Source organism: Oratosquilla oratoria, chromosome 29, assembly GCF_046742065.1.
Source record: "Oratosquilla oratoria isolate Oo_2021 chromosome 29, ASM4674206v1, whole genome shotgun sequence".
In the NCBI taxonomy this organism is placed as follows: domain Eukaryota; kingdom Metazoa; phylum Arthropoda; class Malacostraca; order Stomatopoda; family Squillidae; genus Oratosquilla; species Oratosquilla oratoria.
The window spans coordinates 26726772-26740917 of NC_134805.1; the positions used below are offsets into that span (position 1 = coordinate 26726772).

The 14146-nt window shown below is 35.5% G+C and overlaps 1 protein-coding gene across 2 annotated transcripts in view; it reads left to right on the top strand.

The window, feature by feature from the left end:
* Positions 1–3416: 3416 nt before the first annotated feature.
* Positions 3417–14146, top strand: part of Tsf2 (transferrin 2) — a 33603-nt gene continuing 22873 nt past the window's right edge. For both annotated transcript variants that reach the window (XM_076211988.1, XM_076211989.1), the window contains exons 1-3: positions 3417–3560; positions 7945–8084; positions 8200–8332. In XM_076211988.1, coding sequence (XP_076068103.1) covers positions 3515–3560; positions 7945–8084; positions 8200–8332 — 319 coding nt within the window. In that variant the 5' untranslated portion in view covers positions 3417–3514. The remainder of the gene's footprint in view (positions 3561–7944; positions 8085–8199; positions 8333–14146) is intronic.

Here is a 14146-nt window from a genome sequence, read left to right on the forward strand (position 1 = left end):
CGTCACGGAGCGAGGCGACATGGAACCATCTGGAGGAAGTGGCCATCTTTATCACAAAAGTTTACGTGAAGTACTGGTTCGAGGTCCCCTCCGCTGTCTTCGCTCCGAAGAACGATCTCGACTTCCTTCAAGCCCTGGAGGCATTCCCCATCAAAGCCATTGGCAAGGCAGCTTCGAGCGCATTCAATCGCCACTTGTGGTACGTGTTGGAAGTGCTTGTTGCCTTTGCTTTCTTTGACGACCGAGTCACAGTGGCAGAGAAGAAGAAAATGGTGACGAATCTTCAAAGGGTAACCCCGAACGACCCTCCGAAAAGGCTTCCGCCACTCTCCGCCAGCTTGAAGGACCTCTCGGATTTTGTCACCTCAGCCACAATGACATTCTTCAAGTGCCTCCAGCTGTCAGCTGATTTTCTCGGGAAAGATCCTGGGGAGTGGGCAGGAGACGAAGAGTACCGCCATTCTCGATGCCTTGTTGGATCTCTGAAGGTGGTCAACGACTTGGCGGAGCGAGGAGTGGCGCTCATGTCCGAATTCAATGCCTCACTCACGAGAAACGAAGAGCAGTAACACTTCGTCCTTCAAGTAGTTGAAGCACACCGGAAATCTTTCCCCGCTTCGACCAAAGCAGCTGCCTTGAAGAAAGATTGAAGGCTGAAATTTATGTGTTGGGATTTGTAAATCCCAACTCATTGAGAGGAAATAATTCATCGTTTGATGAGCTTTGGTGCCGTTTGTTTGAGTATTGCTGGTCGTTCAGTTCAATTTTACTGAAGCACGGTAAATAAACATTTGAAGTTTAGTGCGCGACCTTTAAATATCATTTGATTTCAAAACCCTTTTTTCTGTATCAGTTTTGGATTAAAAAAAAATTGATTGACGCCCTGGAGAAATTAAAAATCAAACTTTCATTTCATAGAAGCACCACATTCTCTCTCATATATATATATATATATATATATATATATATATATATATATATATATATATATAATATATATATATATATATATATAGATAGATAGATATCAAATGCAAGAATCAAAATATCATTTGTAGAGCGACATATATACAAATGAAATTCAAGTGCTGGAATAGGATGAACATTAAACTTAAAATCTACGAATATAACCTATGGACACAATTTAAACGATGAGATCAACACAAGAATAGGATGAAAATGACAAACGAATTTCAAACGCTCTAGTCAAATTGTCTAGTGCAGTATACAGACATATCAAACGCTAGAATGAAAATATAATTTGTAGGATAACATAAATGTATAACATTCAAACGTTGGAGTAGGATGAAAATTATATTTCAAGTGTAACATGACAACCTATAGACAAAATTCAAACGACGGGATCAGAACAAAGGTAGGAAGAATTGCCAGACAAAATTCAAACGCTCTAGTCAAAAGGCCAAATGCGGTGTACATACAGAGTGAATTAAAAGTTAGAGTTAAAATATCAAGTGTAGTATGATACAAAAGTATGGCATTCAAATACTGGAATAGGATGGAAAAAATTATAGTGTACAATGACCACCTATGGACAAAATTCAAACCCTGGGATCAAAACAAGAAAAGGATAAAAATGGTAGACGAATTTCAAACGGTTTATTCAAATTGCCAAATGTGGTCTTCTGAGAGTGTTCTCACGTTGTACGTATAGGTATTCATTTTCTTCATGCTATTGAAGGGAGATAGATCGTCTACATGCAACTACAGGCCAATCAGTTTGACATCGGTTATAGGAAAAATGATTGAATCAATAATAATAAATAGACTCAGAGAACACATCGAAGGACATAATTAATTCGTGATTCACAACATGTTTTCTCCAAGGGTAAGTCATGTGTGACTAATCTTCTATCCTTTTACACTAAAGTATATAAGGCGTCAGATAACAATGATAATTACGATGTTATTTAGCTAGACTTTAGCAAAGCGTTCGACAAGGTGCAACACCAGAGACTACTAAATAAAATCAAAGCCCATGGCATAGGAGGAAAAGTGTTAGAATGGATTAGTAACAGAAAACAGCGGGTCACCATAAATGGAATAAAATCTGGGTGGGGCAATGCTACTAGCGGGGTCCCCCAGGGCTCGGTTTTGGGTCCCTTGTTGTTCATTATGTACATAAACGACTTAGACGATGGGATAAATAGTGATGTTAGTAAGTTTGCGGACGACACTAAAATAGGACGCCTAATTAGGCCAGGAGACGACGCAGAGATTCTGCAGGATGATCTTAATAAATTGTTAACATGGTCGGTGAAATGGCAAATGAACTTCAATATCTTTAAGTGTAGCGTGTTAACGTAGGGCTACACAACCCCGAAAATAGATACAACTTAGATAACACGTTTTTAGACAAATCTGAGTGCGAGAGGGACTTGGGAGTTCTGGTGAGTCCGGAACTTAAAACCAGGAAGCAGTGCATTAGCGCCAGAAATAAAGCTAATAGAGCATTAGGTTTTATTGCTAGGACGGTAACGAAAGTGAAGAGGTAATTATAAACTCTATCTAGCGATAGTTAGACCCACCATTGACTATGCGGTACAGTTTTAGTCTCCGTCCTACAAAATGGATATAAATTCACTAGAATCAGTACAGAGAAGAATGACAAAAATGATACATGGACTCAAATTTGCCTTACGAAGAGAGGCTTAGGTACCTAAACTTACACTCTCTGGAAAGACGCAGAGTGCGGAGTGATCTAATAGAAGTGTTACAACAAGGGTGATGCAAACAAGGTCATCATAATAAAACAACAGGGTAGGAGTCGCAGTAATGGGTATAAACTGGACAAATTTAGATTTAAGAAGGAAATAGGCAAGAATTTGTTTACTAATAGGGTGGTCGATGAATGGAATAAACTTAGTAACCGTGTAGTAAGCGCTGAAACAATCAGTTGTTTTAAAAAACGATTAGACAACTTTATGGATGGGGATGACAGGTGGTGATGGATACGGAGCTGCCTAGTGTAGGCCTTATGGTCTCTTGCAGTCTCCTTTATTTTTATGTTCTTATGATTCTATAGATGGTCAGTAGGTCGCCTCTCTCTTCTCTTTGCTCCAAGTCGGTAACTCAAATTTAGCCAGTCTCTCCTCATATGACAAGTTTTAAAGTGCTGGGGCCATTTTTGTGGTTACTCTCTGAATTCTTTTAATTTTCTTTATAATGTTTTTGGTACTGGGTGTGTGTGTGTGTTTGTGTGTACGACACGTTTTCCGTCATACGCTTGGCAGCGTTTGCTATATATAAGTATATATTTCAATATTCATTTTACAATATTTTTTACTTATTCATCCTTTATTTAGAAACTTGAATATCGTTTGAGTAATATTTCAGTCTATCCTATTATGAAATATCCGCCAATGTTGACGAAATGCGTCACATGGTAATGATGACATTCGACAGCGTTTGTACCTGTGCAGTGGGAAAGGTGTGGCGGGTGTTTACTGTAGCTAATGACGTCAGAATTTGTGTGTGAACCGTAAATTATTTGAAAATGTTTTTAATATATTTTTTCATTACTCTACAGTTTTTCGGGACTGGTAAGATATGATAATTTGTTTTGTTTGAATAGTATAGATATTTAATGGTGAATACGAGAAGGAGAATAGAAACTTGGTAGTAATGACTAATGTTTGGTCCAAACTTTGGAGGAAAATGACGCCAAGGCTCATTTAGTGTTTAACATGTGTATTGCATCGACTGCAGGTTAAACTTGTACTATTCAACAATCGAATGGATGTACCCTTTGGGTTATATTGGCATGGGTTTATAAGTGTTATTTTTTGTATACTTTTGAAGTTCAACCCCCACCCCCACCCCACCCTCCTCCTACTATGGAACTAATGTGCATTAGTCATTAGATCATTATTTGTTTTGTAATTCTGTGATATTTCTACAGAGATCCTCCATATAATTTTTATTACCCTGCTGTTTCCAAGTGTGACAGAGGAATCAATGGCAATGCCAATGCCCAATGGTAATATAAATATTGGCAAATTTATAGAAGTGCACATCTTATGCAATAATATAGCAATAGAAAAATAATAATTTTGTAAATTGTAGCACATGAATGTAGTATACGTTATTCTTGGCAGAACTTAACAATAGAAAAGGTTGCTAAAAGCTATAAACAAACACAGCCGTTTCAGTTGTTGGAGATGCAATCTTTGTTTTGGTAGAGGCGGAGGCCAAAGAAATAGTATGATAAATTCATCTGCTCTAACCTAGCCTACCTACCTAACCTAACTTGCATTTAGTAATGTGGTCCCTGTAATTCTAGGGGTCATCGTCGTCGTCGTCTTTGACCTCCGAATCTATCAAAACTAAGATGACATGTAAAGGAGTTGAAGCGTTTTCATTCATTTCTGTATATGTTTTAGCAACATTTTCTGATATTGATTTCTGCCAAGAAAAATATTCATTACATTGATGTATTATAATTTACAAAATTAATATTAAAATTTCTAATTCTATACCGCATAGGTGTGCACTTCTAAAAACAAATACCGTATTGTTTTCCTTATACACCTGCAAGGATTTTCACATTTTTTTAATATATTTTTTCTTCTGAGATATAATCTCAAAATTGTCCTAAATGATAAGATTCTGTAAGTATGCCCTAATAAGAACCATTTGATATAAAGGGTGGGATGTCTTCTCTATTCTAGTATATGTACCCAACTTTCATAGGCACACTTGTGAAACTATCATAAAGAACTTGCCAAGAATATTGTAGAAAATGTACAAATTTACTGATACTGTCATAAACATGGTGGTAATTGAAACAAAAATGTAGATTAAGACAATGTTGTCTTCATCTCCTGGTTTTGTGAGGCCTTTAATGAACATATACATTAGAATGGGTCGATGAGTTGTCAAAGTATATATATATATATTTTTTTTTTTTCAAGAATAGACAATTAGGTAATATTTATATAAAGTGGTATTTATAGAGTTTCAGACATTGTTTTCACATTTCTTATAATTTGCTTAAAGGTCTTTTTGGAAAGGAAGTTATTTTTGATACATTGATAGAAACTAATAATATGATTATTGTTTTTCTAGATAAATTCATATCACTTGGTAATTCAACTTTAATCTTAAGAGATGTATGTATTCAAAGGAATTTTTTTTTGATAAGATATTGTCAGAAGCAAATGAAAGATTATTTTTGGAAATATAAAATTTATGTATCATGAACACACCAAATTTTATTGATATTATTCTCTATAATTCCTTATGGAGATGGAAAGAGCGAAGGAAAGGAACTTTCTTGATATAAAATATGTTTAAAGTTAAGCTAGTCAGGTTAGGATTAGCAGATTTATTACCACCTTTAAGCCTCCACAAAAAAGGAAAAAAATGCTGTGCACTCAGTTAAGATGACTTATTTTTGTTTATTTAGAAATTAAAAAGCAATATTTCTTTCCAACAATTTATTATTGAAAAAAATATAATCTCGAAAAGCAAAATAGGTGACCCTGATTACTGTCAGAGACCTTGTTTACCTGAAAGAGTACAGTATGTCAGAAACTAGCCAAGCTATGTTTGTGGCAGGAAAAATGCCAAGCATAAGTAACTTGTAATTTCATGTTGATAACCAAACCTTTGGATAGGTTAGGTTAAGATATGATATGACATGACAAGTATTGCCACCTATAGGATGAGATACAGACAGGTTTTCCAAATTTAGCACTGGTAAAAAAAGTGCCATACAAGGAGTGAGTGATCACACATGGTTTATGGTTTTTGTGGCAACAGCCATGAGTGTGTGTCTTATGAAAGGGAGTAATATGAGGGTTAAACCACATCTCTAGGGTAGTTTCCCTGTGCTGGATGAGTTGCTGGATGGTGGTAGCCAGCATGAACATGAATGGTGAAGGTGGGTGATGAAGACATAAATCAGAATCCAAGTTTATTTCTGACTAGTTTCGCTATTTCTGACTAGTTTCACACAAATAGGCTTCTTCATTATTTCTCAGAAGAAGCCTATTTGTGCGAAACTAGTCAGAAATAAACTTGGATTCTGATTTATGTCTTCCTCACCCACCTTCACCAACCTGTCACAATGCCTCAACATAAACATGAATATATATTTCAATGGGTGGTTCATTGAGATGGATTTATTTAATTTACATATTGGCTAGGGATATTCCTCAGCTGAATGAAAGAACTTGGTAGTAGAGTTTAGGGTATACAGTCCCCTGTGGGTTAGGCAGATGGGTACTCTGGGATAATTTCCATATCTAAATAGATTTTTGTAGCAGCAGTGGGGAATTTTTATGGAAAATGGTAAAATAAGAGTTACTGTTAGGCATCAGACAGAAAATACAAAGGTTATTGACTGTAGCTTAATCAATATGGCTTTTAACCCTTAAATGATAAATTTTTCTCAACCAAATACTTTAGTGATTCTCAGAAAATTGTGTAAAGACAATCACTATTATCTTTGGATTAAAGGATAGCCTATCATGAAGATGAAAAATCTTAGAATATTCCTCAAACAGGCACAGTCTAGGCTTGAACACTAAAAAGTTAGGTAGCATGCATACAGATCAGGAAAGCTTTGGTATTCAAGGCCAGGCAATTCAGTCAGTTTGCATGGGACCAACCCAGCATGCTCCTGCATTTTTATATTTTGACATCAATTACCTCAAATTTCAACAACTATTTAATTAATGATTTTTGAGATGTGCAAGTAAAATCTACATAAACTTCAGATAACATAGCACCCTAGTTAAGGTCTGGCAATTTGGGGAGAATTGTTATATTTCACCTTACCAAAAACCAATGCTTTCTCTTGGGGGTGGGGGGTGGATGTCAAAAAGGTGGATTGATCGAGTTTGTAAAGGAAAAGTTTAAGGAATTGTTGAATTAGAACTAATCACCATTCTTTGTTGAATGGAGAAACATTGGTCTGTTGCCTGAATTGTATTAGTGTGGTACTGTTTCTCATAGGGGAACCTTGGTTCATGGATTTATTTTTTTCCTGAAAACGCCATGACCTAAAATTTTCATAAACTGAAACTTTTCTATAGGAATTATTGTAAAATGATCAGTTCCTAGAGCCAAGATGTTTGCCTTAACTTTAAAAACAATACTTTGTGCACAACTTAATATATAAAACCAATGGAAATAACAAAGCCAACATGCTACTCTGGGGAACTTGTTCTAATTTCCTAAGAGAAGAAATTGATTCACCCATTTGTACACAACAGTTTAGAGTTTCAAGGTCACTTCAAATATGATAATGCATCATCTTAATCCCAATATTTATACAATCCTGTAATAAAAAATATACATCTGTATCAAAAGCTGTACTTGAATCTAGTGAAATTAAAACACCACATTTACCTTCATCCAGTAATATAAGTTAGTTATTGACAACAGAACACAAAGTCATCTCCATTGAGTACAACCTTCAGCAGACAGCCTGGTTATCAGGAAAGGATTGCTCTCAGATGTTGCAACAAGTTGATAAACATTTAAATGTCATCTAGTCATTTTGATGAAATAGTCAAAATACTGCATTGCCATTGTGATAGGTTATAGTCATATCATGGAAAGAGTCTCACTAAAAGAAGGCGTGAAAAGGTCTGAAATAATCACATAATGGTTTCCTAACTTTGGAGGGACTTTCTTGTGTAAATATATATTTCAAAAGTGTGTGTGAAGCCTCTTGAAATTGAAGTCTTCCATGTTGAGGAAGAAAAAGAATTTATATTTCCTTGTATCTATTTTGTCTTTAGTTCACAGTAATGTGGACCTGATCTACATGATATTATAAATAATATAGAGTACTGCAGTAGGCTCCTACAATCTTCATTGTTAGTGGGTGACTGCAGTTTTGTTATTCTCTAGTCTTAGTAGGTCTTTTATAATTGGGTTATGATACATTGCTAATATATGGATTAACTTTTTCAGCATTAAGTGCATCTCAGGCTCCACTAAGATGGTGTACTGTATCAGATTCAGAGCAAGCTAAGTGTAAAGCATTAGCTTTGGTGATTGAAAAAGAATACTTCAAATTTGTATTAACTTATACTCAAATTGAATGCATACAGGTAAGTTAGTTGTTTCAGAGTTCAATCTGATCTGTCTTTTGCCCTGCATCATTACATTATGGCTACATTTGCTTCTTATGGCTTAATTCTGAAGTTGTGTTTATATTCCATTCAGAGACTTAACCATGAAGAATGCATGGGACTCCTTGACCGAGGAGAAGCAGATGTTGTCTCTTTGGATCCTAATGAAATTTTTATTGCTGGGCTTTATCACTCCTTGGTACCAATAATGAGTGAAATCTATGACCGTAAGTACACAGACACATTCTTTCACTCAGTTTTGGGTGTTGACCATATCAACCAGTGGTTCCCAACCTTTTCTGGCTGGAGGCACCCTTGCCAAGCCTTTCAGAAGTCCCCGGCAACCTTATTAGAAAATCTAAAGTCTAGTTTGTCAGTATTTTGTTGGTTCAACATCAGTGTAACAAAATTTTGTCCCTGGATAATATGGAAATACTTGTCTTTACACTGATGCTGCTTTAATGAACAAAAATGGATGACAATGCAAAAATATAATTGTGACTAATTTTTGCCCTGAATTTTGGCAGCAGCCTCAGTTGATCTCACGGCACCCTTTGGTGCTGCGGCACACTGGTTGGGAACCACTGATATAAACAGTAATTTAGGGGTTTTAGTGACACCCCTACAGATGGAGTCTTGTATTTTATTTTATTTTTTTATTTTACACTACTTTCCAATAAGGGACCTATGATGGCTACATGCAAAATGGACAGCAAAAGTGCCCATTTTCGTAACATGTCAATATAACCCTCTTCAGGAGGTGAACCCCTGGTGTGCTGACATTAGGCCTTTGGACTGGGCCCCAACATTACACACGAAAAGTTGATAACCAGTAGCGTTTCCCCTCTTACTATTTTTAGCTGGTGACATAGAAAAAGTCCCACACCATAGAGACAGTGCATGGAAGGGAGAGGGTGGGGGGATGATGGAGTATGTGTGAATGATATTTTGACACAGCCTGAAGGGATTTCTCCCTGTCTTCTCTTTTTCTGCATGAGGGGACGGAGGGGGTGGTCACCGATTAAATGAAGCAGCCTTGCTGTGGATGACCCATCATCCAGGAGGAGCCAAGAAAAGAAGGAGGGAGGGGTGGTGAATGGGATTGGAGTATGTGGGAATGAAATGGGTGGGAGTGGATTTGTGCCTTTGACTTTGGCTACCTCCCTTGTAAGGGGAAATGTATAAATGTATATGTGTGTGTGTATGTATATATATATATATATATATATATATATATATATATATAATATAATATATATATGTATATATATATATATATATATATATATAATATGCATATTTACACATACACATACATATACACACACCAACCCCCCCCCCCCAAACATAACCCAGATAGAACCGCAAGAATCAAGGAGGAAAATGAAAGGAAAAAGAACCGGACATAATGGGAATTGTAGAAACAAAATTAAAAGGCCCACTACCGGGCTGATTGTGCATTTCTAGACCTAAAAAAAGCTTTTGACAAAGTACCACATAAGAAGTTGCTTAAGAAATTAGAATATGAAGGAGGAATACAAGGTAAACTGCTAAATTGGATGGAAGACTTTTTGCAAGAAAGAAAAATGAGAGTAGTGATAAGAAACCAGCACTCAAAATGGAATGAAGTAATAAGCGGTGTCCCGCAGGGAACAGTTCTGGCCCCAATAATGTTTGCTATATATATTAATGATATGGATGAAGGAATTGAAAGCTATATGAGCTTCTTTGCAGATGATGCAAAATTACTGAAAAGAGTGAAAACTGAAGAGGATTGTGAATCACTACAGAGAGATCTAAATAAAGTACAAGAATGGAGTAGGAAGTGGGAGATGGAGTTCAATACAAAAAAGTGTAGTATAATGGAATTTGGAAAAAGCAAAAACAGAATAACAGGATCATATAATTTGGGAGAAGAAGGAATAAAAAGAGTAGAAAATGAGAGGGACCTGGGAGTCATTGTTATGAATAATATGTCACCTGAGAAACATATAAATAAGATTTTTGGAGAAACTTATAATTTAATAAGAACAATCAAAGTGGCATTTACATACCTGGATGAAGAAATGGTGAGGAAAATCCTAATCACCCTGATAAGACCAAGATTGGAATATGCAGCAACGATATGGTCACCAAGTACAAAAAAATGTATAAAAAAACTTGAAAGAATACAAAGAGCAATTACTAAACTGGCACCAACACTCTCAAAACTATCATATGAAGAGAGACTACAAAAACTTAAACTACAGACACTAGAGCAAAGAAGAGAGAGAGGAGATTTGATAGCTATTTACAGAATCATGAAAGGCATAGAAATTACTGATAGAGAGAATCTGATAAAATGGGATGACAGAAATACAAGAGGACACGGAAAGAAAATAAAAAAAGACAACTATAGAAGAGATTTGAAAAAGAACAGCTTTCCTCACAGAGCAATAGACAGTTGGAACAAGTTAGATGAGAAAGTGGTGTGTGCAAAAACAATACATGAATTTAAAAATAGTTTAGATAAAATGAGATATGAAGACGGGACCTCACGAGCATAGCTCCCCTTCCCGTAAAATACAACTAGGTAAATACAACTAGGTAAATACAATTTCTGTACCACCTATCCATGTACAAGCCGGTAACATGACACATCCCTACTTCCCTCAAATTGCCATTTCTAATTCTTTACTGCTCTTAACAGCTTTCCTCTTATTCCATATATTTCCAAAACCTCCCAGAGTGCCTTCCAGTCTACCCTGTCATAAACCTCTTCCAAATCCATAAAGGCCCAAAAAACATCCTTACCCTTTGCTAAAGCTTTTTCACATATCTGTTACCACAAAAATCTGATTCACATAACCCCTACCTTTCCTAAACCTACACAGTTCTTCACCAATTACTCCCCAATCCTCTCAATCAAAACCCTCCCATAAACCTTCCCAATTACATTCTTAAACGACTACACTCACATTTGTTCCCTTATCCTTTGTAAAGTGGAACTATACAGGCACTTGTGTGTGTATTTACCTAGTTGTACCTAGTTGTATTTTACGGGAAGGGGAGCTATGCTCGTGGGGTCCCGTCTTCATATCTCATTTTATCTAAACTATTTTAAATTGATGGATTGTTTTTGCACACACCACTTTCTCTCATCTAACTTGTTCCAACTGTCTATTGCTCTGTGAGGAAAGCTGTTCTTTTTAAAATCTCTTCTATAGCTGTCTTTTTTTATTTTCTTTCCGTGTCCTCTTGTATTTCTGTCATCCCATTTTATCAGATTCTCTCTATCAGTAATTTCTATGCCTTTCATGATTCTGTAAATAGCTATCAAATCTCCTCTCTCTCTTCTTTGCTCTAGTGTCTGTAGTTTAAGTTTTTGTAGTCTCTCTTCATATGATAGTTTTGAGAGTGTTGGTGCCAGTTTAGTAATTGCTCTTTGTATTCTTTCAAGTTTTTTTATAAAATTTTTTGTACTTGGTTAACATATCGTTGCTGCATATTCCAATCTTTGTCTTATCAGGGTGATTAGGATTTTCCTCACCATTTCTTCATCCAGGTATGTAAATGCCACTTTGATTGTTCTTATTAAATTATAAGTTTCTCCAAAAATCTTATTTATATGTTTCTCAGGTGACATATTATTCATAACAATGACTCCCAGGTCCTTCTCATTTTCTACTTTTTTTATTCCTTCTTTTCCCAAATTATATGATCCTGTTATTCTGTTTTTGCTTTTTCCAAATTCCATTATACTACACTTTTTTGTATTGAACTCCATCTCCCACTTCCTACTCCATTCTTGTACTTTATTTAGATCTCTCTGTAGTGATTCACAATCTTCTTCAGTTTTCACTCTTTTCAGTAATTTTGCATCATCTGCAAAGAAGCTCATATAGCTTTCAATTCCTTCATCCATATCATTAATATATATAGCAAACATTATTGGGGCTAGAAACTGTTCCCTGCGGGACACCGCTTATTACTTCATTCCATTTTGAGTGCTGATCTCTTATCACTACTCTCATTTTTCTTTCTTGCAAAAAGTCTTCCATCCAATTTAGCAATTTACCTTGTATTCCTCCTTCATATTCTAATTTCTTAAGCAACTTCTTATGTGGTACTTTTGTCAAAAGCTTTTTTTAGGTCTAGAAATGCACAATCAGCCCATCCATCTCTTTCTTGTATTATATCTATTAGCCTTGAATAGAAACATATTAAATTGGTGACGCATGATCGTCCTTGTCTGAATCCAAATTGCCTTGGATTTAGTACGTTGTTTTTTTTCAAGTATTTTACCCATCTACTTTTGATAATTCTTTCACATATTTTTGCTATTGTACTTGTTAGAGAGACTGGTCTATAGTTGGTAGGTTCTTCTTTATTTCCTCCTTTATATATAGGTACTATATTTGCTTTTTTCCAATCTTCTGGAACTTTTCCTTCTTTTAAGGAACTGCTTATTATGCTATGTATTTTGTCTGCCAGTTCATTCCTGCATTCTTTCAGAATCCAGTTTGCTATTTCATCTGGCCCATGCGATTTTCTGACATCAAAATTACCCAAGTGTGTCAATATTTCATTCTTTGTTACTTCTATTTCTTCCATAGGGGGGACTTTTTCCTTCCACTCAATCTCTTCAGGTTGTATATTTTCCCTTGTAAACACTGATTTAAAATGTTTGTTCATAATTTCTGCCATTTCCATTTCCTCAGTGTATTCAACTCCTCCTTGTCTTAATTTCTCTAAGTCTTGTTTGTTTTTCAGTTTATTGTTTACAAATCTGTAGAATAGTTTTGGTTGATCTTTACACTTTTCTATAACATCTTTTTCATATTTTCTTTTTTCCTCTCTGCACTTTTGTACATATTCATTTCTATAACCAGTATATATTTTACATTTTTCAGGTCTTCTGTCTTTTTTCCATCTGTTCCAGGCTTTGTCTCTTTTGTCCTTTAACTCCCTACAACTTTTGTTGTACCAGCATTTTACATATTCTTTTTCTTGTTTTTGTCTTGGGACATACTTTTCCACTCCTTTTTTGTAAATTTTTGTCAAAATATTCCATTTCTCTTCCACTGTTGTTTCTTCTTTGTATATTTCTTCCCAGTTTTTTTTGTTGAAAGAATTCTCTTATTTTATCAAAGTTTGTTTTTTCATACATCATTCTTCCTTTTCTATATTTTTCATTTCTTTTCATATATTTTTCTTCATTAAGTTCCAGTTCAATCAATATGTGGTCACTTTTACCTATTGGTGTTTTATATTCAATCTTGTCCACTATTCTAGGTTCAGATGTAATTATTAAGTCTAGCCTCGATGGTTCTTCTTCATTTCTATACCTAGTGTTCTCTTGTATCCATTGTGTCATTGAATGGTCAGTAATCATCTCAAGTAGAGCATTTCCCCATGAGTCATCACCACTCTTTACTGTCATTTCTTCCCAGCAGATTTCTTTGCAAAAGTCGCCCATCATAACTATTCTTCCTCCGTCTTCCATTATTTTAGTTAATGCTATCTTTGTGTCCTCTAACATACTTTTATGTTCACTCTCCTCCCATGAGGCTGTTTTCGGAGGCACATAATTGATCACAAATTTTCTGCTCTTCTTATCTCGGTCTTCCACTTCTATCATAATCATCTCTACTGTATTCTTTCCATATATGACACCTTTCACGTTTATATCCTTCTTAGTCAGGAACATAACTCCACCCCCTTGTTTTTTCTCTCTGTTTCTAATCCAATAATTGTATGTATCATGTTGGGTGGTAGTGGGCCTTTTAATTTTGTTTCTACAATTCCCATTATGTCCGGTTCTTTTTCTTTCAAATAATCATTCAGTTCATTCAATCCTGTTATCAATCCATCTATATTTGTGTAAGACACTCTTAGTTTTCTGCCACTTCCATTGTATTCTCTGTTTCCCTTATGTTTTTCTTTAGTATGTCGAACTGCTTTATTTTCATGTTCACTACTCTCCAATAGAATCTCTCTTTCTCTGACTCCGTTCTTTCCTCGTTTTTTGCCTTAGCTTCAATTCTTTTCTGCTTTTCTGC